General features: G+C 41.0%; 2 protein-coding genes across 4 annotated transcripts in view; both read left to right on the forward strand.

The window, feature by feature from the left end:
* The window catches only part of LOC115187367 (deleted in malignant brain tumors 1 protein), a 124,390-nt gene that overhangs the window by 51,599 nt on the left and 48,145 nt on the right, over positions 1-24,646 (forward strand). The gene's annotated exons all lie outside the window — the stretch shown is intronic.
* Positions 15,866-23,024, forward strand: LOC115187396 (gastrula zinc finger protein XlCGF7.1-like). 2 transcript variants are annotated; one of them, XM_029746482.1, is made up of 2 exons: positions 15,866-16,370; positions 22,290-23,024. In XM_029746482.1, the coding sequence occupies exons 1-2, from the start codon at positions 16,115-16,117 to the stop codon at positions 22,808-22,810; spliced, it is 777 nt and encodes a 258-aa protein (XP_029602342.1). In that variant the 5' UTR covers positions 15,866-16,114; the 3' UTR covers positions 22,811-23,024. The 2 variants fall into 2 exon arrangements, with proteins under 2 accessions (XP_029602342.1, XP_029602343.1); XM_029746483.1 differs by lacking the exon at positions 22,290-23,024 and adding an exon at positions 21,254-22,097.

The following is a 24,646-nucleotide window of genomic DNA, read 5'->3' on the forward strand; positions in this document are numbered from 1 at the left end:
AACTACTGTTTCCTGAAGGAGGGAAACTAGGTACAACATACTATTAAATCCACATGTTATGACTATAACTACTGTTCCCTGAAGGAGGGAAACTAGGTACAACATACTATTAAATACACATGTTATGACTATAACTACTGTTCCCTGAAAGAGGGAAACTAGGTACAACATACTATTAAATCCACGACTCGCTGGAAGCCCCGCCTTCCACAGGTGATGAGCGTGAGACTTGGATTTATTCCTTAAATTTAATACCGCTCTTCACCGACCCAGGAAGTGGCAGGGCCAAACAGGTGTTGTAACTCGTTCGTAACTGGCAGATCGGTAGAAATGGTAAGATAAATTGGCACTCCAAGTGGAAATGGAAAAAGTTTGCCGATTTACCGGAAACTTCAGGAGCATAACGTCAAAATTTACGAAGGTCGGGAATTGGTTATTTTCTTCTGGTTATATTGACCTCTGGCTTCGTCAAGTCATTTGTGTCTTAATTATTTAATGAAACGCATGCTTGAAGCATCAGTTCAGTTCAAGTTCCCTACATACAGTTGATTTTATTAAACACATAGGGTGTGTCTATATGAAAAAATACACGTCATAAAATTTCAACCAATCAATTGGTAGAAAGAAAATATATTTTTTTTTTATCTGGGACAGCCCTAGAACATACAGTGCATTCAGATCCCTTCCCTTTTTACACATTTTGTTACGTTACAGCCTTATTCCAAAATGGATGACATTTTTTTATTTATTATCAATCTTCAGACAATACCCCATAATGACATCACAATACCCCATAATGACATCACAATACCCCATAATGACATCACAATACCCCCAAAAAAGTGAATAAAGTTTAGAAATGCTTGCATACCAGGGAACTTTTGGCTAAACCAACTATATCATACTATGACCAATAAGCATACTACAAACTCAATGTACGTCACAAATAGTACGGTTAGTATGATTATTCCAACACAGCTCAGCTCTCTGGGCTGCCATTTGTTTCTGTTTAAAACCTAGGTTGCCCCTTTAAAAAAGCCACACAACAATCAAACAAACTTTCTGCAGTTGAAACAATAACAAAGATGTCATTCCACCATTGTTTTGGTAATAAGAGGATGGACGGGTCTGGAGAAATGTAATTACTCTCAAATTCATAGACAGACCTACGGATGCAAGGACTGACCATCCATGATATCAACATTATAGTTTTAACCATGTTGAGGCTATACAGTGTTGATTTACATTGTTTCTAAACATTGGAGTAAAAAAATCAATTTCAGATTTCCCCTTTAACATCACACATCAGTCCCACAACTGCCTCTGTTTTTAACACAGTAACGGTACCTACAGTTGAAGTCGAAAGTTTACATACACCTTAGCCAAATACATTTAATCTCAGTTTATCACAATTCCTGACATTTAATCCAAGTAAAAATTCCCTGTCTTAGGTCAGTTATGATCACCACTTTATTTTAAGAATGTGAATGTCAGAATAATAGTAGAGAATGATTTATTTCAGCTTTTATTTCTTTCATCAAATTCCCAGTGGGTCAGAGGTTTACATACACTCAATTAGTATTTGGTAGCATTGCCATTAAATTGTTTAACTTGGGTCAAACGTTTCGGTTAGCCTTCCACAAGCTTCCCACAATAAAATTGGTGAATTTTGGCTCATTCCTCCTGACAGAGCTGGTGTAACTGAGTCAGGTTTGTAGGCCTCCATGCTCGCACACGCTTTTTCAGTTCTGCCCACACATTTTCTATAGGATTGAGGTCAGGGCTTTGCGATGGCCACTCCAATACCTTGACTTTGTTGTCCTTAACCTGTCTGGGGTATGTGGGACGATTTCGTCCCACCTACGTAACAGCTACTGATATTCCAGTGGCGCGATTTTTGAATCGTTAGAAATACTATTACTTCAATTTCTCAAACATATGACTATTTTACAGCTATTTAAAGACAAGAATCTCGTTAATCTAACCCCACTGTCCGATTTCAAAAAGGCTTTACAACGAAAGCAAAACATTAGATTATGTCAGCAGAGTACCCAGCCAGAAATAATCAGACACCCATTTATCAAGCTAGCATATCATGTCACATAAACCCAAACCACAGCTAAATGCAGCACTAACCTTTGATGATCTTCATCAGATGACACACCTAGGACATTGTGTTATACAATACATGCATGTCTGTTCAATCAAGTTCATATTTATATCAAAAAACAGCTTTTTGCATTAGCATGTGACGTTCAGAAAACGCATAACCCCCGGCAAACTTCCGTTGAATTTACTAACAGTTTGCTAAATTACTCACGATAAACGTTCACAAAAAGCATAACAATTATTTTAAGAATTATAGATACATTACTCCTCTATGCACTCGATATGTCCGATTTTAAAATAGCTTTTCGGATGAAGCACATTTTGCAATAATCTAAGTACATAGCCCGGCATTACAGGGCTAGCTATTTAGATACCCACCCAGGTCAGCATCCACCAAAATCACATTTCCTATAAGAAAAATGTTCTTACCTTGCTTGTTCTTCATCAGAATACACTGCCAGGACTTCTACTTCAATAACAAATGTTGGTTTGGTCCCAAATAATCCATCGTTATATCCAAACAGCGACGTTTTGTTCGTGAGTTCTAGAATGCTTCTTCCCGGTTTCGCGCATGGCGCATTGGCGTGTCAAAAATGTCTAAATATTCCATTACCGTACTTCGAAGCATGTCAACCGCTGTTTAAAACCAATTTTTATGCCATTTATGTCGTAGAGAAGTGATAATATTCCTACCGGGAGTATGCATTGAGCCTAAACAGCCGAATAAAATTTCTCCTCAGAAGCGACTCATGCACGCGCATCATTCAAAGGTCCTCGGAGCATCCACTTACAAAAGGCGATAACATGTTTCAACCTGAGGCTCCCTCGTAAACCTTCAGTTATTTCGCGGGCTCTGAGAGCCTATTGGAGCCCTGGGAATTGTCACGTTACAGCTAAGATCCTTACTTTTCAATAAAAAGATGCAAGACGCACGACTCCTTGTCAGACAGGGTACTTCCTGCTTGAAACCTTGTCAGGTTTTTGCCTGCCATAGGAGTTCTGTTATACTCACAGACACCATTCAAACAGTTTTAGAAAATTCAGAGTGTTTTCTATCCAAACCTGAACAATAATATGCATATTCTAGCTTCTGAGTTGGTGTAGGAGGCAGTTAAAAATGGGAACATATTTTTCCAAAATTCTCAATACTGCCCCCTAGCCCAGACAGGTTAAGCCATTTTGCCACAACTTTGGAAGTATGCTTGGGGTCATTGTCCATTTGGAAGACCCATTTGCGACCAAGCTTTAACTTCCTGATTGATGTCTTGAGATGTTGCTTCAATATATCCACAAAATTTTCCTGCCTCATGATGCCATCTATTTTGTGAAGTGCACCAGCCCCTCCTGCAGCAAAGCATCCCCACAACATGATGCTGCCACCGCTGTGCTTCACAGTTGGGATGGTGTTCTTTGGCTTGCAATCCTCCCCCTTTTTTCTCCAAACATAACGATGGTCATTATGGCCAAACAGTTCTATTTTTGTTTCATCAGACCAGAGGAACATTTCTCCAAAAAGTACCATTCACTGATGTGGCCATCAACCTCCTCCTTCACATCTGACTCCAGTGATCAATCCAGAGGCCTCTTCTTTTTGGGGGGGAATCCCGATGGACAATGTTATCGATTAGGCCGTCATCACGACCACCACCCACAAGTTAACCTCTTACATCTGCTCCAATATCCAATGATGGGCGTGGCGCGAAATACAAATTCCTCTAAAATCCGAAAACTTCCATTTTTCAAACATATGACTATTTTACAGCTATTTAAAGACAAGACTCTCGTTAATCTAACCACACTGTCCGATTTCAAAAAGGCTTTACAGCAAATGCAAAACATTAGATTATGTCAGCAGAGTACCCAGCCAGAAATAATCAGACACCCATTTTTCAAGCTAGCATATAATGTCACAAAAACCCAGAAGACAGCTAAATGCAGCACTAACCGTTGATGATCTTCATCAGATGACACACCTAGGACATTATGTTATACAATACATGCATGTTTTGTTCAATCAAGGTCATATTTATATCAAAAAATAGCTTTTTTACATTAGCATGTGACGTTCAGAACTAGCATACCCCCCGCAAACTTCCGGGGAATTTACTAACAATTTACTAAATTACTCACGATAAACGTTCACAAAAAGCATAACAATTATTTTAAGAATTATAGATACAGAACTCCTCTATGCACTCGATATGTCCGATTTTAAAATAGCTTTTCGGATGAAGCACATTTTGCAATATTCTAAGTACATAGCCCAGCCATCACGGGCTAGCTATTTAGACACCCGGCAAGTTTAGCCTTCACCAAAATCAGATTTACTATAAGAAAAATGGTCTTACCTTTCCTGTTCTTTGTCAGAATGCACTCCCAGGACTTCTACTTCAATAACAAATGTTGGTTTGGTCCCAAATAATCCATCGTTATATCCAAACAGCGGCGTTTTGTTCGTGCGTTCTAGACACTATCCCAATGGTAAATCAGGGTCGTGCGCATGGCGCATTTCGTGACAAAAAAATTCTAAATATTCCATTACCATACTTCGAAGCATGTCAACCGCTGTTTAAAATCCATTTTTATGCAATTTATCTCGTAACAAAGCGATAATATTCCGACCGGGAATCTGCGTTTCGGTAAAAAGAGGGAAAAACAGAAAGGCGGGGGCGGCCAGTGCACGCGCCTAAGCCTTTTGTCTGCTGATAGACCACTTAGCAAAAGCGCTCGTGTGTTTCAGCCAGGGCTTTGAATTACGTCATTCAGGTTTTTCCCGGGCTCTGAGAGCCCATTGGAGCCGTAGGAAGTGTCACGTAACAGCAGAGATCCTTTGTAATGAATAGAGATGACAAAGAAGGGCAAGAAATGGTCAGACAGGGTACTTCCTGTACAGAATCTTCTCACGTTTTGGCCTGCCAAATGAGTTCTGTTATACTCACAGACACCATTCAAACAGTTTTAGAAACTTTGGGGTGTTTTCTATCCAAAGCTAATAATTATATGCATATTCTAGTTTCTGGGCAGGACTAATAATCAGATTAAATCGGGTAAGTTTTTTATCCAGCCGTGAAAATACTGCCCCCTAGCCATAAGAGGTTAAAACCTCTTACATCTACACGTTCCGCTAGCGGAACGTCTGCTCCAATATCCAATGATGGGCGGGGCGCGAAATTCAAACTCCTCTAAATCCGAAAACTTACACTTTTCAAACATATGACTATGTTACAGCTATTTAAAGACAAGACTCTCCTTTATCTAACCAAACTGTCCGATTTCAAAAAGGCTTTACAGCGAAAGCAAAACATTAGATTATGTCAGCAGAGTACCCAGCCAGGAATAATCACACAGCCATTTTTCAAGCTAGCATATCATGTCACATAAACCCAAACCATATCTAAATGCAGCACTAACCTTTGATGATCTTCATCAGATGACACACCTAGGACATTGTGTTATACAATACATGCATGTCTGTTCAATCAAGTTCATATTTATATCAAAAACCAGCTTTTTACATTAGCATGTGACGTTCAGAACTAGCATTCCCACCGAACACTTCCGGTGATTTTACTAAATTACTCACGATAAACGTTCACAAAAAGCATAACAATTATTTTAAGAATTATAGATACAGAACTCCTCTATGCACTCGATATGTCCGATTTTAAAATAGCTTTTCGGATGAAGCACATTTTGCAATAATGTAAGTACATAGCCCGGCGTTACAGGGCTAGCTATTTAGACACCCACCCAGTGTAGCCTTCACCAAAATCACATTTCCTATAAGAAAAATGTTCTTACCTTGCTTGTTCTTCATCAGAATACACTGCCAGGACTTCTACTTCAATAACAAATGTAGGTTTGGTCCCAAATAATCCATCGTTATATCCAAACAGCGACGTTTTGTTCGTGCGTTCTAGACACTATCCCAACGCTAAATCTCGGCCACGAGCATGACGCAAAATATGACAAAAAATTTCGAAATATTCCATTACCGTACTTCGAAGCATGTCAACCGCTGTTTAAAACCAATATTTATGCAATTTATCTCGTAGAGAAGCGATAATATTCCGACCGGGAATCTGCCTGTCTGTAAACTGAGGAAAAAACCAAAAGCCGGGGGCGGGGCGTGTCACGCGCCTAAGGCTTAGTCCATTGACTGACCACTCAGCATTTGCTCTCGTGTGCTTCAGCCAGGGCTTTGAATGACATCATTCCTGTTTTTCCCGGGCTGTGAGACTCCATTGTTGACGTGAGAAGTGTCACGTAAGAGCAGAGATCCTTTGTAAACGACAGAGATAATAAAGAAGGGCAAGAAATGTTCAGACAGGGTACTTCCTGAACAGAAGCATCTCAGGTTTTTGCCTGCCATAGGAGTTCTGTTATACTCACAGACACCATTCAAACAGTTTCAGAAACTTTGGAGTGTTTTCTCTCCAAAGCTAATAATTATATGCATATTCCAGTTTCTGGGCAGGACTAATAATCAGATTAAATCGGGTACGTTTTTTATCCAGCCGTGAAATTACTGCCCCCTAGATGTAACAGGTTAATTGTCATTCGGGTTATCAATGGGAAGAGCATTAGCAATATGTCCTGTCTGGTAACGCGTCTTGTTCAACGGATTTACATTGGCAGGTGCACAGGGAGAAACCCCATTAAAAAACTCAGTCGATCTCAAACTGCGGAAAAACTTTTGGAAGTCTTTATCAAAGTCTGTGGCCTGTGATGTTGAGACAAATGATTGTCCCTTATTATACAAGTGACAAAATTCACAAATTCAACAGCATAACGGCAGAGTCATGTCTTCAGTGTAAAACTAACAATGACTCAATAATCCATGCCTTCTGGGAATGTTATGATGTCATAAAGTTATGGGCGGAGTTAGAAAGTTGGCTGTAAGAAGTATTACAATGTAAATGTACTTTTAATCTGTCTGTCTGTATATTTCAAAACATGGCATTTGAGGGAGCAGTGAGATACCCCAGAGTTGGACAATACTTTTCTCGTTAATCATCTTAAATAGTGAAAACTGGAAGTCAACCAATCCTCTGTTATTAACGCAATGGAAAGGTCAAATGCTTTATTATCTAAAAATGTAAAGTGCTTGAGTTTGAGGCCATGTGGTGGAGATGGGGGTGTGTTCTAGTGGGTCTGGGCAGGTGTGATGTAATTAACGGAGATGGGGGTGTGTTCTAGTGGGACTGGGCAGATGTGATGTAGTTAATATTTATATGATGTTGTTATTTGTATATTTTGTATTGTTTATAAAATATCAAATGAAAAATATTTTTTAAGTCCCAATGCAAAGTTACCCCTCACACTGTTCTATTTTTGGAGTTATTATATAAAACCAATCAGAATTCAGAAGAATGCCAAAGTCAGGTGTGAAGTAATATGGAGGACCAGCCTATTCCCTATGATGTAAACTACAACAGAAATAACTTCAAATGTATAACTTCAAATTAAACCAACTGTTTCCACTCATGACTTGAGTGATTAAAGTAAACCACAGTTTTGGAAATACATAACGCCATCGAACCAAATATCAAAGAATGTTAGCTATATGCAGTTCTCTTAGCCAGCCCGCTAACATTAGCTATTTAGCCAACTAGCTATGGTCAGTGAGCTGGAGCCCAACTACTGGAGACCAGTTAGAACCCAACTAACAAAACCCAACTAAAACATGCAGATCAAAAGAGCAGAGACACACATAATGATGTAATGGAAAATCCCCAACATCCAAAATAGATAGATTCCAGATGTCAGTCAGCTAGCAGTAAGCCAAGGTGGAAAAACGAACAAAACTTCCGTAGTGTACTTCACAGAGAATGCTGAAAAGTAGTGATGGGGAACATCTCCCTGAAGCATTGCCGCTTTCAACCAATAGTGTCAGAAATATTTTTATTACTCAAAGCTTTGAGAAACACAGAATTTAGAACAGCCAAATTAATATAAAAATATTATAGACGATGTGCCACACCGTAGCGAATGCGCAGCATAGCTTTTATGTCTTCTACTAAACCACTGGCCATGTTCGTGAGCATCAAGTCAATGCTGCATTGTGGGTAAATGGTGACTGGCTGACTGATTTATGAATAACAATGAGTAGTTATTTATGATGCAAGGTGATTTGTACATCAGTTAGTTTGCAGTCGCCTGCAGTGTGAGCTGCAGGCGGTTGTTCAATGAAATGAAGCTTCAAACATCATTGATCACGTGCTGCTGATAAAGTGATAAAGGCATCGCCACACTGCTTTGAAGTATATTGCTTAGCGATTTTGACGCATGACTCGTAGCTGTCAGTATCAAATGTAAAGTACCTACCTAAAAGTTTTGTTTTTTTAAAGGAGCAAGCAGGTATGATTTTCTCTTTTGTTTTGAAGCCACGGTAAGAAGGCACCAGAGCCTAACGTGCTAATGGGTTCCCTCTAGATAACACAACCACACAGTGCATGAAAAGCATGAGGTGTGGCTAACGTTAGCAAGCTTGAGCTAGCAAAGAAACTCAATAGCACAGATCCTCCATATGACGCTGAGAAATACTGCATTGTGGGTCTTTTTTTTTTACATTTTAGTCATTTAGCAGATGCTCTTATCCAGAGCAACTTACAGTAGTGAATGCATACATTTCAATTCATTTCATACATTTTTTTCTCCCATACTGGCCCCCCATGGGAATCAAACCCACAACCCTGGCATTGCAAACACCATGCTCTACCAACTTAGCCACAGGGAGGCAGACAGAAGATAGGGGTAGTTTAGAAGATATCCCAAAATAAATGAAAACATATGTAATAACGCAAAAACAACTGTTTGTACTTATAGGTAACCAGATCGTGAACACAACTAGGTTACTATAAGTCTTTAACCACACTGTATTGTTACGCTGGTGAGTAAAAACTGCTCCTACATGGTGTAACAATACATCATGTAGATGTACACTACCATTCAAAAGTTTGTGGTCACTTAGAAATGTCCTTGTTTTTAAAGAAAATCACATTTTTCGTCCATTAAAATAACATCAAATTGATCATAAATACAGTGTAGACATTGTTAATGTTGTAAATGACTATTGTAGCTGGAAACGGCACATTTTTTTTTAATGGAATATCTACATAGACGTACAGAGGCCCATTATCAGCAACCATCACTCCTGTGTTCCAATGGCACGTTGTGTTAGCTAATCCAAGTTTATCATTTTAAAAGGCTAATTGATCATTAGAAAACCCTTTTGCAATTATGTTAGCACAGCTGAAAACTGTTGTGCTGATTTAACAAAGCTTTTGTAAACAAAAGCTTTGTTAAACCTTAAACCTGTTAAACCTTATGGCTGTGTTCAATGTGGGAAGAGTTTTACCACATCCAGCCAGCTGACTTCACACCAGAGAATACACACAGGAGAGAAACCTTATAGCTGGGATCAATGTGGGAAGAGTTTTACTCAGTCATTCAGCCTGATATACCACCAGAGAACACACACAGGAGAGAAATCTTATAGCTGTGATCAATGTGGGAAGAGTTTTACTACATCCAGCCAGCTGATTTCACACCAGAGAATACACACAGGAGAGAAATCTTATAGCTGTGATCAAAGTGGGAAGAGTTTTACTCAGTCATTCAGCCTGATATACCACCAGAGAACACACACAGGAGATAAATCTTATAGCTGTGATCAATGTGGGAAGAGATACTCTAATAAAAGATCTCTGATCAAACATCAGAAAATACATACATGAAGGAGTTATTTCATGATATCAATGAAATGTCACCATGTAGATTGTTTTAACATTGTAGTAGGAGTATTTTAATGATCTCACAATGTAGAATGTTTTAACATTGTAGTAGGAGTATTTTAATGATGTCAAAATGTAGAATGTTTTAACATTGTAGTAGGAGTATTTTAGTGATGTCACAATGTGAACACTAATCGTTTGCCCCCTGTTCTATTGATTTCAGCATGATATGGATATTAGCCTCATCAGGGGAAAAATCCAGCCTCTGAATTGATAGAGTACCATTTATATGATATAACAGAAAGTGAGTAACAAAAAAGAGCTGTGTTACACTTACCATGTTGACAACCCACTTGAATCAAAATGTAGCTAGCTGTTTTCTACAAGTTGTCCTCTAACCAGTGATGTACACATTATTCCCAGATTCCATGTGGTTTTTGAGCTGTTAGTTTTAACAGGATGTGCAACCTCATCTCCCCACTCTCACGCAATTGATTTCAACCTGATATCGATGAGTGATGACAAATAAGTGTTGCGTTCCTTTGTTTAGCAACCTCTAAATTTAAATGCATCACTCCAAAATGTAGCTGACTGTCTTCTGCAGGTTGTCCTCTAACCAGTGAGGTAAAATATATCTCCCATTTCCATGTGTTGTTTTAGTTGTGTTAGTTTCAACAGCAAGTACAACCTGATTTCCCCCCTAATGGATATCAGTAATGTATTGCTACTAAACAGCAGCGTTGTTGTTGCAGGTGCAGTTTATAAGGTGTTTAAAAACATACATGTAATATGATTATGACAGATGTTTGTGTGTATATACATGTTTTATTATTCTATGCCTTCAAATTTCAAAAGGCACTCGCACATCTGAGCAATCTTTTTTTGCAGGTGCATGGCAACAGTTGAACAAGATGAAGGAGAAAGGAAACCGCACACTTCTCTTGATAGTATCACTGATCTTTAAGCTTATTAAGTCAAGATCAGTGTGCGGTTTCCATTTTCCTTCATATTATTCCATGCCTTACCATTCAGTCAATTATTGACAATACATATTAACAAAGGGGTGCACATTTGATTTTCATATTTCATATTATGTAACATTTAGTAATCATAATTATTTACGCAACCAGCTGACCATTTTTCGGTACAATTATATTGACATTGTTGCCCTGCTATTAGAATACCAGGGTTCACTCTCAGAAGTGCCAACCCAAATGTACTAGAGCATGACATTGGGGACTGGGCCCAGATCCAACAACATTCCTATCTAGTGAACCCTGAAAAGAGAGAGAAGCTCCGCAGTGAGGTGGAAAGTTACAATGGATGTTGCAGGAGTTTCCTCTTGAAATCAGACCGTGGTAAGGACAACTTGGTTGCTGAAATCCTCAATGGTGGGCAGTCAAAAATGTTTTGCGTTTCGCCAGTGCGTTGCCATGGATCCCACTTTATTTTGACTGCACGTTTTTCTGTATTGGAGATGAGTTTTGTTTGGGCTCGTTCCAAGGGGACGATAGTTCTAGAAGCAAGTGAGTTTTAGGAAGACGATAGTTCTAGAAGCAAGTGAGTTTTAGGAAGACGATAGTTCTAGAAGCAAGTGAGTTTTAGGAAGACGAGAGTTCTAGAAGCAAGTGAGTTTTAGGAAGACGATAGTTCTAGAAGCAAGTGAGTTTTAGGAAGACGATAGTTCTAGAAGCAAGTGAGTTTTAGGAAGACGATAGTTCTAGAAGCTAATGAGTTTTAGGAAGACGAGAGATCTAGAAGCAAGTGAGTTTTAGGAAGAAGATAGTCCTAGAAGCAAGTGAGTTTTAGGAAGAAGATAGTTCTAGAAGCAAGTGAGTTTTAGGAAGACGATAGTTCTAGAAGCTAGTGAGTTTTAGGAAGACGAGAGTTCTAGAAGCTAGTGAGTTTTAGGAAGACGAGAGTTCTAGAAGCTAGTGAGTTTAAAAAAGAAAACATTGTAGAAATATATATGTATGTAAAAATACGTGTGTTTTCTTGTTTTTAATTGTTGACAGCCAGTAGACACCAAGTTTATATTGGTGAAGCATTGTAGTTGATTATAATGTGAAATGGAAGTTGTTTTCTGTTGGTGGTGAGCAAACTTGTCCAACAAAAATATAGGACGTATTTGTTGTCTTAAGGGGGAAGGTGTTACAGGCTTTGGTTTTTCCATTTATGTTTTGAGGTTGGACTTTAGCACGTTAGCTCGTTAGCACGTCTAGCTCGCTCGTTAGCACGTCTAGCTCGCTCGTTAGCACGTCTAGCTCGCTCGTTAGCACGTCTAGCTTGCTCGTTAGCAGGTCTAGCCCGTTAGCAGGTCTAGCTCGTTAGCAGGTCTAGCTCGTTAGCAGGTCTAGCTCGTTAGCAGGTCTAGCTCGTTAGCACGTAGGACACACTGATTGGTGTCACCTCGTTAGTCAGTTTGTGTTCCACCTGTGCTGGCTTGTCCATCTCGTTAGTGGGAAGGTGTTTCACCTCAGCTGGTCCAGGTGCTATTTAAGAGTGTCTGGCCCAGTACGCCAGTTGTCTTCAAAGACGTGGAGGGTCAACAACTTTAGTTACGCTACCTTTTTGGTTTGCGTCCTGTCTTTTTAAGCTTGGTGTGGGTTTTTCTTTTGTTTGTCTCTTCTTGGGCAGACTTAGTGGCTGTCTTTTAGGTCCCAGTTGTTGTTACTAGTCAACTTTCAGTGGACACCCCCATAGTGTCTTTCAGAACCCCTCCTAAAACCCCACCTGTTTAGTTGTGGTTGTTGTCAGTGACTCTTTGTTAGTTCCCTCTTCTATTTAAGAGGCATTTCTGGTTTTCTTGCTGGGGAACGTAACAACAAACAATGGACTAAAACAAGCTTATATTTTGGGTTGGATATTGCATCCAATTCTTAATATTTTAATCAATGATATTTCCTTACAATGCTCATTAATCTTTCAGTTGTTATTATTCAGTTTTTTTATCCTGTTGTGGTAAATATTTCTGTTTTTGTTTCATTTGTTTTTTCTTTGTATTTTCCTGTGAAGCCATTGTGTTGTGTCAATGTCTGAAATGTGCTGTATAAATAAAGCTTGATTTGAACATATTGTAACCCAATGAAGAAATATGTGCAAAGCAACACAGATCTTAGTCCAACTTAGTATGAAAAACAGTATCAATCTGACTTTTCCAGCCTGCTGAAGGCGTGGTGGAGTGGTAAACACCACCCCCGGCTCTACCAGGGGCTTGAGGTGGTCTCCCACAGCTCCTCTTATATCATGTTCTGTGGCCTTGCCGTTCCATTTCTTGACTGCCCCTGCAACACAGAAACATATTTAGTCATATTATATAAAACACTCAAAGTAATGGATATGGAGCATCTATGGCCTCAGTTACACCTGGCACCTAAATGTGACTTCTGTCATCTGAAATTCACCCTCACCTTTGATGCGCATGAAACAAGTTATCTGGACACTTTGATTAAGAGGGAGGGGTGGCTTTAGCACAGACCTATACAGGAAGCCAACGGACAGGAATTCCCTGTTAGCTTCCACCCTACACCTCTAGAAAATAGCCTCTCCATCAGCCAATACTGTCGCATACGCAGGTTTTGTGGTACACAGAGTGACTATGACAAACAAACTGACTGTCTGGATGAGTGTTTCAGACAGCGGGGTTACCCGGAGGACTGTCTGGATGAGTGTTTCAGACAGCGGGGTTACCCAGAGGACTGTCTGGATGAGTGTTTCAGACAGCGGGGTTACCCAGAGGACTGTCTGGATTAGTGTTTCAGACAGCGGGGTTACCCAGAGGACTGTCTGGATGAGTGTTTCAGACAGCAGGGTTACCCAGAGGACTGTCTGGATGAGTGTTTCAGACAGCGGGGTTACCCAGAGGACTGTCTGGATGGGTGTTTCAGACAGCGGGGTTACCCAGAGGACTGTCTGGATGAGTGTTTCAGACAGCGGGGTTACCCAGAGGACTGTCTGGATGAGTGTTTCAGACAGCGGGGTTACCCAGAGGACTGTTTGGGTTAGTGTTTCAGACAGCGGGGTTACCCAGAGGACTGTCTGGATGAGTGTTTCAGACAGCGGGGTTACCCAGAGAACTGTCTGGATGAGTGTTTCAGACAGCGGGGTTACCCAGAGGACTGTCTGGATGAGTGTTTCAGACAGCGAGGTTACCCAGAGGACTGTCTGGATGAGTGTTTCAGACAGCGGGGTTACCCAGAGGACTGTCTGGATGAGTGTTTCAGACAGCGGGGTTACCCAGAGGACTGTCCGGATGAGTGTTTCAGACAGCGGGGTTACCCAGAGGACTGTCCGGATGAGTGTTTCAGACAGCGGGGTTACCCAGAGGACTGTCCGGATGAGTGTTTCAGACAGCGGGGTTACCCAGAGGACTGTCCGGATGAGTGTTTCAGACAGCGGGGTTACCCAGAGGACTGTCCGGATGAGTGTTTCAGACAGCGGGGTTACCCAGAGGACTGTCCGGATGAGTGTTTCAGACAGCGGGGTTACCCAGAGGACTGTCTGGATGAGTGTTTCAGACAGCGGGGTTACCCAGAGGACTGTTTGGATGAGCGTTTCAGACAGCGAGGTTACCCAGAGGACTGTCTGGATGAGTGTTTCAGACAGCGGGGTTACCCAGAGGACTGTCTGGATGAGTGTTTCAGACAGCGGCGTTACCCAGAGGACTGTCTGGATGAGTGTTTCAGACAGTGGGGTTACCCAGAGGACTGTCTGGATGGGTGTTTCAGACAGCGGGTTACCCAGAGGACTGTCTGGATAAGTGTTTCAGACAGCGGGGTTACCCAGAGGACTGTCTGGATGAGTGTTTCAGACAGCGGGGTTAACCAGAGGACTGTCTGGATGAGCGTTTCAGATCTCGACAATGCTTGCTTCAGTACTCCCCAAACCTCCCCTCCCTCCAGACCAACACGTTCAATGCTTCCTTCAGTACTCCCCAAACCTTCCCTCCCTCCAGACCAACACGTTCAATGCTTCCTTCAGTTCTCCCCACTTGGTAAACAGTTGGACCACATCATTAAAACACTGGCACGTCTTGATCATTGATCCACAACTGGAGAAGACGTTTAAAGAACCCCGACGGGTAGTCTTCAGACACGCCCCCAACATCAGTCAAATGGTGGTGAGGTCTGATCTTCCACCAGAGCCACGTAGTACTTTCCTAGACAATGTGCCGGACGGTAATTATTGATGTGGCCCATGTACCCAGTGTAACTTTACCAGAAAAAAAAGCTACTTTTCTCCACAGACTGCAGGCGACAGGCTCAAGTCATGGTTGATTGGTCAATTGTAGCGGTAGTCATTTCGATGGCGACTTACTTTAGTTATTTTGACCGCGGTGGTTATTGAAGTTGTGGTTTTGTGGAAGAAACCGTTGTTGTGCATCATCTTTCAATGCTCCAAAACCTGATAATGCACCAAACCTGTATAGGCTATTTGGGAATTTAACTTCAATTAACCTGAAAGTGTTCATAGTAGAAACATCTGTTGTGTTGGTAGAATGTGTAAATACCCACCTCATTGGTTAATATTCACTGTAGTAGAAACATCTGTTGTGTTGGTAGAATGTGTAAAGACCCACCTCATTGGTTAATATTCACTGTAGTAGAAACATCTGTTGTGTTGGTAGAATGTGTAAAGACCCACCTCATTGGTTAATATTCACTGTAGTAGAAACATCTGTTGTGTTGGTAGAATGTGTAAAGACCCACCTCATTGGTTAATATTCACTGTAGTAGAAACATCTGTTGTGTTGGTATAATGTGTGAAGACCCACCTCATTGGTTAATAGTCACTGTAGTAGAAACATCTGTTGAGTTGGTAGAATGTAGAAGTAGGTTTTAAATTCATACTTATTACAAATCTGCAGTTGTCTTACTATTATATTATTATTTAATGAAAGAAATGTAAAAATGCACTTTTTGTCTGGAAATAAAAGAAACATTTATCTGCGTTAACCACTCCAGTCAACAGATGGCGAGATGTGTTTTTCAGGCGATGCTTTCAGCGTGACGTATAATGTAGTGGACGGGACGCTTCTTCAACAACATCTAGTCAGCCACCTCGGTAGCTTCCTAGCCGAAACACAAGCTGTTCAGACTGCTTCGGTGTATATTTGCCTCTGTATTTGGAACATAATTCTGTGTTTTAACTAGTTTCCCCATTTAATGTGATATTTCCGTTTAGTCAGGTAACGGTAGCTGGCTTGATAAATGAGCCTGTCACTAGGCTAGTCGCTAACTAGCTAGGTTAGCTGGCTAACATCCCCGACCATGAGCTCACCAAGCTACTGCCCTCATGCTAAAAAAGAGGTCTGCTGGAAGGAGAAAGAAGGTATTTGGCTGAACGTTGTCGTGAAAGAGGAGAATGAAGAGGAGGATGTCACAGTAAATGAAGAAGTAGAGGGTGAGGCTGTTACAGAGGAAGAAAACGATTATACTTTTTTTGGAGTGAATGAGGGAGAGATAACTGTCATTTTGAAGGAGGAGGAGAGGGAAGAAGAGGAGACAGAAGATCTGAGTAACACCAGTAAGTCCTGTCTTGAAAATAGTTGTTTTAATGATGCGTGGTTTTAAACGGCATTCTACTCTAGTTCTGAGCTTATATGCCGTTTTTAATGTAGGAATTGATAAAGCTACACTGTAAGATGTGAATACTATCAACAAGCTGGCCAACAACAACACTTTAACAATGGATTTGCACGCAAAATCACAACTTAAATGTCTCACGGAATGGACTTGTCTTCATTCAATACTGCAATTCCATCGTACTAAACTCGAGGCGATTCCGAGCCCACTGTTGACTGCGGTCAAGTGATCCGACAGTCGCAAAACGCGGTCAGGCCATCTGCTCTTCAGTTTCTTCTTGAATTTGCGTGCGCGAATACACTTTACGGAATGGCGTTTTTTCACGTAGGGAAACTGAGTTGAATGGACTCTCATGCACAGATAGTCGAGAAGATGGCTACAAATCATTCCAAGCAAACCGTTTGAAGCAAACTTATTCAATCTTCCATAATGAAAATGATACCAAATAGTTTATTTAATTTTCGCGTTATCATAAAGTACTTTATCATTGCTAGAGTGCCAAGCGTAGGCTGGAGTGGTGTAAACGCTACAGCATACAATGACATTCTAGACCATTCTGTGCTTCCAACTTTGTGGCAACAATTTGGGGAAGGCCCTTTGTGTTTCAGCATGACAATGCCCCTGGACCTAGGTCCATACAGAAATGGTTTGTTGAGATCGGTGTAGAAGAACTTGACTGGCCTGCACAGAGCCCTGACCTCAACCCCATCGAACACCTTTGGGATGAATTGGAACGCAAACTGCGAGCCAGGCCTAATCGCCCAACATCAGTGCCCGACCTCACTAATGCTCTTGTGGCTGAATGGAAGCAAGTCCCCGCAGCAATGTTTCAACATCTAGTGGAAAGGCTTCCCAGAAGAGTGGAGGCTGTTATAACAGCAAAGGGGGGACCAATCCCCTTTGTAATTCACATGATTTTGGAATAAGATGTTCGACAAGCAGGTGTCTACATACTTTTGGTAATGTAGTGTATCTAGCGTATTCCAAAGTTACTCTATAATTCTGTCACCAAAATAAATGTTGCTGTGGTTACAGCAGCTAGCGTAATCCTTACAATTTGGAAGGGTCATGGCCACTCCTACTCTGAAACAGTGAACAGTATCTATAGGACTTATTAAGGAAGTCAGACATGGTGTTTGACTAGATTATGAACAGTATCTATAGGACTTATTAAGGAAGTCAGACATGGTGTTTGACTAGATTATGAACAGTATCTATAGGACTTATTAAGGAAGTCAGACATGGTGTATAACTAGATTATGAACAGTATCTATAGGGCTTATTAACTTCCTTAGGACCGGCGGGACGAATTAGTCCCACCTACGTAACAGCCAGTTGAATCCTGTGGCGCGATTTTCAAATACCTTTGAAATGCTATTACTTCAATTTCTCAAACATATGACTATTTTACAGCTATTTAAAGACAAGACTCTCGTTAATCTAACCACACTGTCCGATTTCAAAAAGGCTTTACAACGAAAGCAAAACATTAGATTATGTCAGCAGAGTACCCAGCCAGAAATAATCAGACACCCATTTTTCAAGCTAGCATATAATGTCACAAAAACCCAGAAGACAGCTAAATGCAGCACTAACCTTTGATGATCTTCATCAGATGACACACCTAGGACATTATGTTATATAGAAAAAAAAAAAAAATGTATGAAAAAATGCATTCATTACTGTAAGTCGCTCTGGATAAGAGCGTTTGCTAAATGACGTAAATGTAAATGTAAAATGTAATGCATGTTTTGTTCAATCAAGTTCATATTTATATCAAAAACCAGCTTTTTACATTAGCATGTGACGTTCAGAACTAGCATACCCCCGCAAACTTCCGATGAATTTACTAACAATTTACTAAATTACTCACGATAAACGTTCACAAAAAGCATAACAATTATTTTAAGAATTATAGATACATTACTCCTCTATGCACTCGATATGTCCGATTTTAAAATAGCTTTTCGGTGAAAGCACATTTTGCAATTTTCTAAGTAGATAGCCCGGCATCACAGGGCTAGCTATTTAGACACCCACCAAGTTTAGCCTTCACCAAAGTCAGATTTTCTATTAGAAAAGTTTGATTACCTTTCCTGTTCTTCGTCAGAATGCACTCCCAGGACATCTACTTCAATAACAAATGTAGGTTTGGTCCAAAATAATCCATAGTTATGTTCCAACAGCGACGTTTTGTTTGTGCGTTCTAGACACTATCCCAATGGTAAATAACGGTCGCACGCACGGCGCATTTCGTGACAAAAGATTTCTAAATATTTCATTACCGTACTTCGAAGCATGTCAACCGCTGTTTAAAATCAATTTTTATGCAATTTTTCTCGTAAAAAAGCGATAATATTCCGACCGGGAATCTGCAATTAGGTAAACAGCCGAAAGAAAATATATCACTGGGTCGACTCGGGCACGAGCCTAATCCCTTTGTCCTCTGATGGGCCACTTGGCAAAGGCGATAATGTGTTTCAGCCAGAGGCTGCCTCGTCATCGTTCAGGTTTTTCCCGGGCTCTGAGAGCCTATTGGAGCCGTAGGAAGTGTCACGTTACAGCTAAGATCCTGACTCTTCAATAAACAGAAGCAAGAACAACAACACCTTGTCAGACAGGCCACTTCCTGCATGAAACCTTCTCAGGTTTTTGCCTGCCAAATGAGTTCTGTTATACTCACAGACACCATTCAAACAGTTTTAGAAACTTTAGGGTGTTTTCTATCCAAAGCCAATAATTATATGCATATTCTAGTTACTGGGCAGGAGTAGTAACCAGATTAATCGGGTACGTTTTTTTTATCCGGCCGTGTCAATACTGCCCCCTAGCCCTAACAAGTTAAGGAAGTCAGACATGGTGTATGACTAGATTATGAACAGTATCTATAGGACTTATTAAGGAAGTCAGACATGGTGTATAATGACGATCACTGTCCTGTTTATCATCCTAGCAGGCAGACAGACACTTTCTTGTAAATCATCCTAGCAGGCATAGGAACTTTCTTGTAAATCATCCTAGCAGGCAGGCATAGACACTTTCCTGTAAATCATCCTAGCAGGCAGGCATAGACACTTTCCTGTAAATCATCCTAGCAGGCAGGCATAGACACTTTCCTGTAAATCATCCTAGCAGGCAGGCGGACAGACACTTTCCTGTATATCATCCTAGCAGGCAGGTGGACAGACACTTTCCTGTATATCATCCTAGCAGGCAGGAGGACAGACACTTTCCTGTAGTTTTTCACAATTCCTGACATTTAATCCTAGTAAAAATTCACTGTCTTAGGTCAGTTAGGATCACCACTTTATTTTAAGAATGTCAAAATAATTGTAGAGAGACATTTTTTTTCTTCAGCTTTTCTTTCTTTCATCACATTCCCAGTGGGTCAGAAGTTTACATACACTCAATTAGTATTTGGTAGCATTGCCTCTAAATTGTTTAACGTGGGTCAAATGTTTCGGATAGCCTTCCACAAGCTTCCCACAATAAGTTGGGTGAATTTTGGCCCATTCCTCTTGACAGAGCTGGTGTAACTTAAGCAGGTTTGTAGGCCTCCTTGCTCGCACTCGCTTTTTCACTTCTGCCCACAAATGTTCTATAGGATTGAGGTCAGGGCATTGTGATGGCCACTCCAATACCTTGACTTTGTTATCCTTAAGTCATTTTGCCTGAACTTTGGAAGTATGCTTGGGGTCATTGTCCATTTGGAAGACCCATTTGCAACCAAGCTTACTTACTTACAGGCTTACTTCCTGACTGATGTCTTGATGTTGCTTCAGTATATCCACATACATTTCCACCCTCATGATGCCATCTATTTTGTGAAGTGCTCCAGTCCCTCCTGCAGCAAAGCACCCCCACAACATCATGCTGCCACCCCCGTGCTTCAAGGTTGGGATGGTGTTCTTCGGCTTGCAAGCCTCCCCCTTTTTCCTCCAAACATAATGATGGTCATTATGGCCAAAAAGTTCTATTTTTGTTTCATCAGACAAGAGGACATTTCTCCAAAAAGTATGGTATTTGTCCCCATGTGCAGTTGCAAACCGTAGTCTGGCTTTTTTATGGCGGTTTTGGAGCAGTGTCTTCTCCTTGCCGAGTGGCCTTTCAGGTTATGCCGATATAGGACTCATTTTACTGTGGATATAGATACTTTTGTACCTGTTTCCTCCAGCATCTTCACAAGGTCCTTTGCTGTTGTTCTGGGATTGATTTGCACTTTTCGCACCAAAGTACGTCTCCTTCCAAAGCAGTATGACGGCTGCGTGGTCCCACGGTGTTTATACTTGCGTACTATTGTTTATACAGATGAACGTGGTACCCTCAGGAATTTGGAAATTCCTTCCAAGGATGAACCAGACTTGTGGAAGTCTAAAAAAAAAAAATCTGAGGTTTTGGCTGATTTCTTTTGATTTTCCCATGATGTCAAGCAAAGAGGCACTGAGTTTGAAGGTAGGTCTTGAAATACATCCACAGGTACACCTCCAATTGACTCAAATGATGTCAATTAACCTATCAGAAGCTTCTAAAGCCATGACATCATTTTCTGGAATTATCCAAGCTGTTTAAAGGCACAGTCAACTTAGTGTATGTAAACTTCTGACTCACTGGAATTGTGAATTATAAGTGATATAATCTGTAAACAATTGTTGGGAAAATTACTTGTATCATGCACAAAGTAGATGTACTAACCAACTTGCCAAAACTATAATTTGTTAACAAGTTATTTGTGGAGTGGTTGAAAAACAAGTTTTAATGACTCCCACCTAAGTCTTTGTAAACTTCTGACTTCAACTGTACATGTGGGTGTGTGTGATCAAGTAGACCTCTGTCAGTGGAGACAGGAAGCACCAAGGAGACCTCCGTCAGTGGAGACAGGAAGCACCAAGGAGACCTCCGTCAGTGGAGACAGGAAGCACCAAGGAGACCTCCGTCAGTGGAGACAGGAAGCTCCAAGGAGACCTCCGTCAGTGGAGACAGGAAGCACCAAGGAGACCTCCGTCAGTGGAGACAGGAAGCACCAAGGAGACCTCCGTCAGTGGAGACAGGAAGCACCAAGGAGACCTCCGTCAGTGGAGACAAGAAGCACCAAGGAGACCTCCGTCAGTGGAGACAGGAAGCACCAAGGAGACCTCCGTCAGTGGAGACAGGAAGCTCCAAGGAGACCTCCGTCAGTGGAGACAGGAAGCACCAAGGAGACCTCCGTCAGTGGAGACAGGAAGCACCAAGGAGACCTCCGTCAGTGGAGACAGGAAGCACCAAGGAGAACTCCGTCAGTGGAGACAGGAAGCACCAAGGAGACCTCTGTCACCTGAATCTGGCTCTCCACTAAAGAAAAATATATTTGTTTATGCTTAATTCTTTCATAACATGAACAAATTATTTATTCATGGTTCATTCAATTATGTATAATGTGTCTTGAGCAAATTTGTTTCTTTCAATTATGTGTTGTGATTTTACCAAAATATACAGCTCACGTTTATGACATTGGTAACATTATCCTAGTACACACCTGACTGCAGGACATTGAGGAAAATGTCTCATTGGGCCAGCTGATGGGCCCTGGGCAAATCTCTTGTACTGGGAGTACTCTGACATGACTTCCTCTGGTGTAATTATGCCTTAGTCAAGAGCTCCTTGTAAAAGGCAACCAGACTCCTCAACTCCTCCTGACCATACTGACTGACTCTGACTAAGAACTACACAGAGACCTGCATTTTGTAGTCGCCTTAATAATTCTTGTGAAAACTGACTTCAGGTGATTGAGGGATCTTGTCTAGATTGTACGTCATAGGAAGTTTTATCATGTGGAGGTTTCATTCAGGTCTGTTTAATTAAATAATCTGTTTGTCTTTGACAGGAGAGAGACCAGACTCTCCTTCTGACAGCAGGAAGAGTCCTTCAGGGAAACCAGACCTCGAGACGTCCAAACCAGCAGGCCGACATCACTGCTCCCAGTGTGGAAAGAGTTTTACTCAGTTAGGGAGCCTGAGAATACATAAGAGAATACACACTGGAGAGAAGCCTTACCACTGTTCCCAATGTGGAATGACGTTTACCCAGTTAGGGAGCCTGCAAAACCATGAGAGGGGACACACAGGGGAAAAGCTTTTCCAATGTTCCCATTGTGGAAAGAGTTTTGGCCAGGTAGGAAACCTGAACAAACATGAGAGGACACACACAGGTAAAAAGATGTACCGCTGCTCCCAGTGTGGAGAGAGATTTACCCGCTTAAGGTACCTGAAAGAGCATGAAAGAATACATACAAATACACAGGAGGAGTCATACCACTGCTCTTATTGTGGAAAGACATTTTCCCAGTTAGAGAACCTGAAAACACATGAAAGAATCGAGAGGCTGTGTTCTGACTTGTGTTTTTGACTGAGAATTTGTGTTTTTGTTTGGGCTGTCAGACTTCAGTTCACTTTGTGTAATGTTAGTGCACTATTTTTTAATTGCGATTAACCCATTGTCTGAAAGGGTTAAAAACACACTGAAAACATCCAAAATACATACTATATACCACTAACATCTACAATGCCATGTAAAAACAAGATGACATTGAGGTTAAATAAAGTGTGCTTAATCAATGGAACATATTTTGACACGTCCACTGTGGGGCTCTGTAGAGTCATAACATCCATAAAAACTAGAGGTCAAACAGGGAGATGGTTCCAATCGTTTTTCCACCATTTATTTTTCCCATAGGGCTGTGTTTTGTTTAGGCTCACCCTGGTGTGATGTTTTGATAACCATGTCAATCTCTCTAGGACAAGGTGACTGAGAACACAGTGTGTTGTGAATTTATTGTGATGTTTTTAAAATGGTATAACTGCCTTTATTTTTGCTGGACCCCAGGAAGAGTAGCTGCTGCCTTGGCAGGAACTAATGGGGATCCATAATAAACCCCAGGAAGAGTAGCTGCTGCCTTGGCAGGAACTAATGGGGATCCATAATAAACCCCAGGAAGAGTAGCTGCTGCCTTGGCAGGAACTAATGGGGATCCATAATAAACCCCAGGAAGAGTAGCTGCTGCCTTGGCAGGAACTAATGGGGATCCATAATAAATACAAATACTTTTATCAATATATTTGTCTCTCTTTACTCTCGGATTCGAAAATGCTAATTAGCATCAAAGTAGACGACATGCAAGACTACAAATCCCTGCTCTAGAAAGAGTATTGGTGGTTACAAACTTCTTACATTTAAGAATGATGGAGGCCATTGTGTTCTTGGGGACCTTCAATGCTGCAGACATTTTTTGGTACCTTCCCCAGATCTTTGCCTTGACACAATCCTGTCTCAGAGCTCTACGGACAATTCCTTTGACCTCATGGCTTGGTTTTCGCTCTGACATGCACTGTAAACTGTGGGACCTTATATACACAGGTGTGTGCCTTTCCAAATCATGTTTAATTAATTGCATTTACCACAGGTGGACTCCAATCAAGTTGTAGAAACATCTCAAGGATGATCAATGGAATCAGGATGCATCTGAGCTCAATTTCGAGTCTCATAGCAAAGGGTCTGAATACTTAAGTAAATACATGTGCAAAAATGTCTAAAAACCTGTTTTTGATTTGTTATTATGGGGTATTGTGTGTAGATTAATGAGGGGGAAAAATTCTTCAATTTTAGAATGAGGCTGTAACGTAACTAAATGTGGAAAAAGTGAAGGGGTCTGAATACTTAAACGAATGCATTGTATACCACTGGCAGAGTTTTCTACCGCTGGCAGAGTGGTGGCAGAGTTTTCTACCGCCGGCAGAGTTTTCTACCATTGGCAGTTTTGTACACAGTCACGTGATACGTGGTATAGAAAAGTCCAATCTTAGGAGAGTACATGGGAGGCACTATACTGTGTGTCTGCAGGTGTCCATCTGGTCAAAACCACTGATACAGGTGCCCCTCCACCCTCTGGTGGGATGGATCATGTCTACAGAGAAATCTAGATTCAAATACTTAGATTTGTGTGTATTGGGTATATGTTGTGAAATTGTTAGATATTACTTGTTAGATATTACTGCACTGTCGGAGCTAGAAACACAAGCATTTTGCTACACCCACAATAACATTTGCTAAGCACGTGTATGTGACCAATAAAATGTGATTTGATTTTGATTTGAAATAAACGTCCTATTTATCCAAGGTGCTTTTGGCTCCAAAGGAAAATGACTCCAAAGGATTTGTAATTTGTTTAAAGTCCATATTGATACA

The sequence above is a fragment of the Salmo trutta genome, unplaced genomic scaffold, assembly GCF_901001165.1.
Source record: "Salmo trutta unplaced genomic scaffold, fSalTru1.1, whole genome shotgun sequence".
Classification (NCBI taxonomy): Eukaryota; Metazoa; Chordata; class Actinopteri; order Salmoniformes; family Salmonidae; genus Salmo; species Salmo trutta.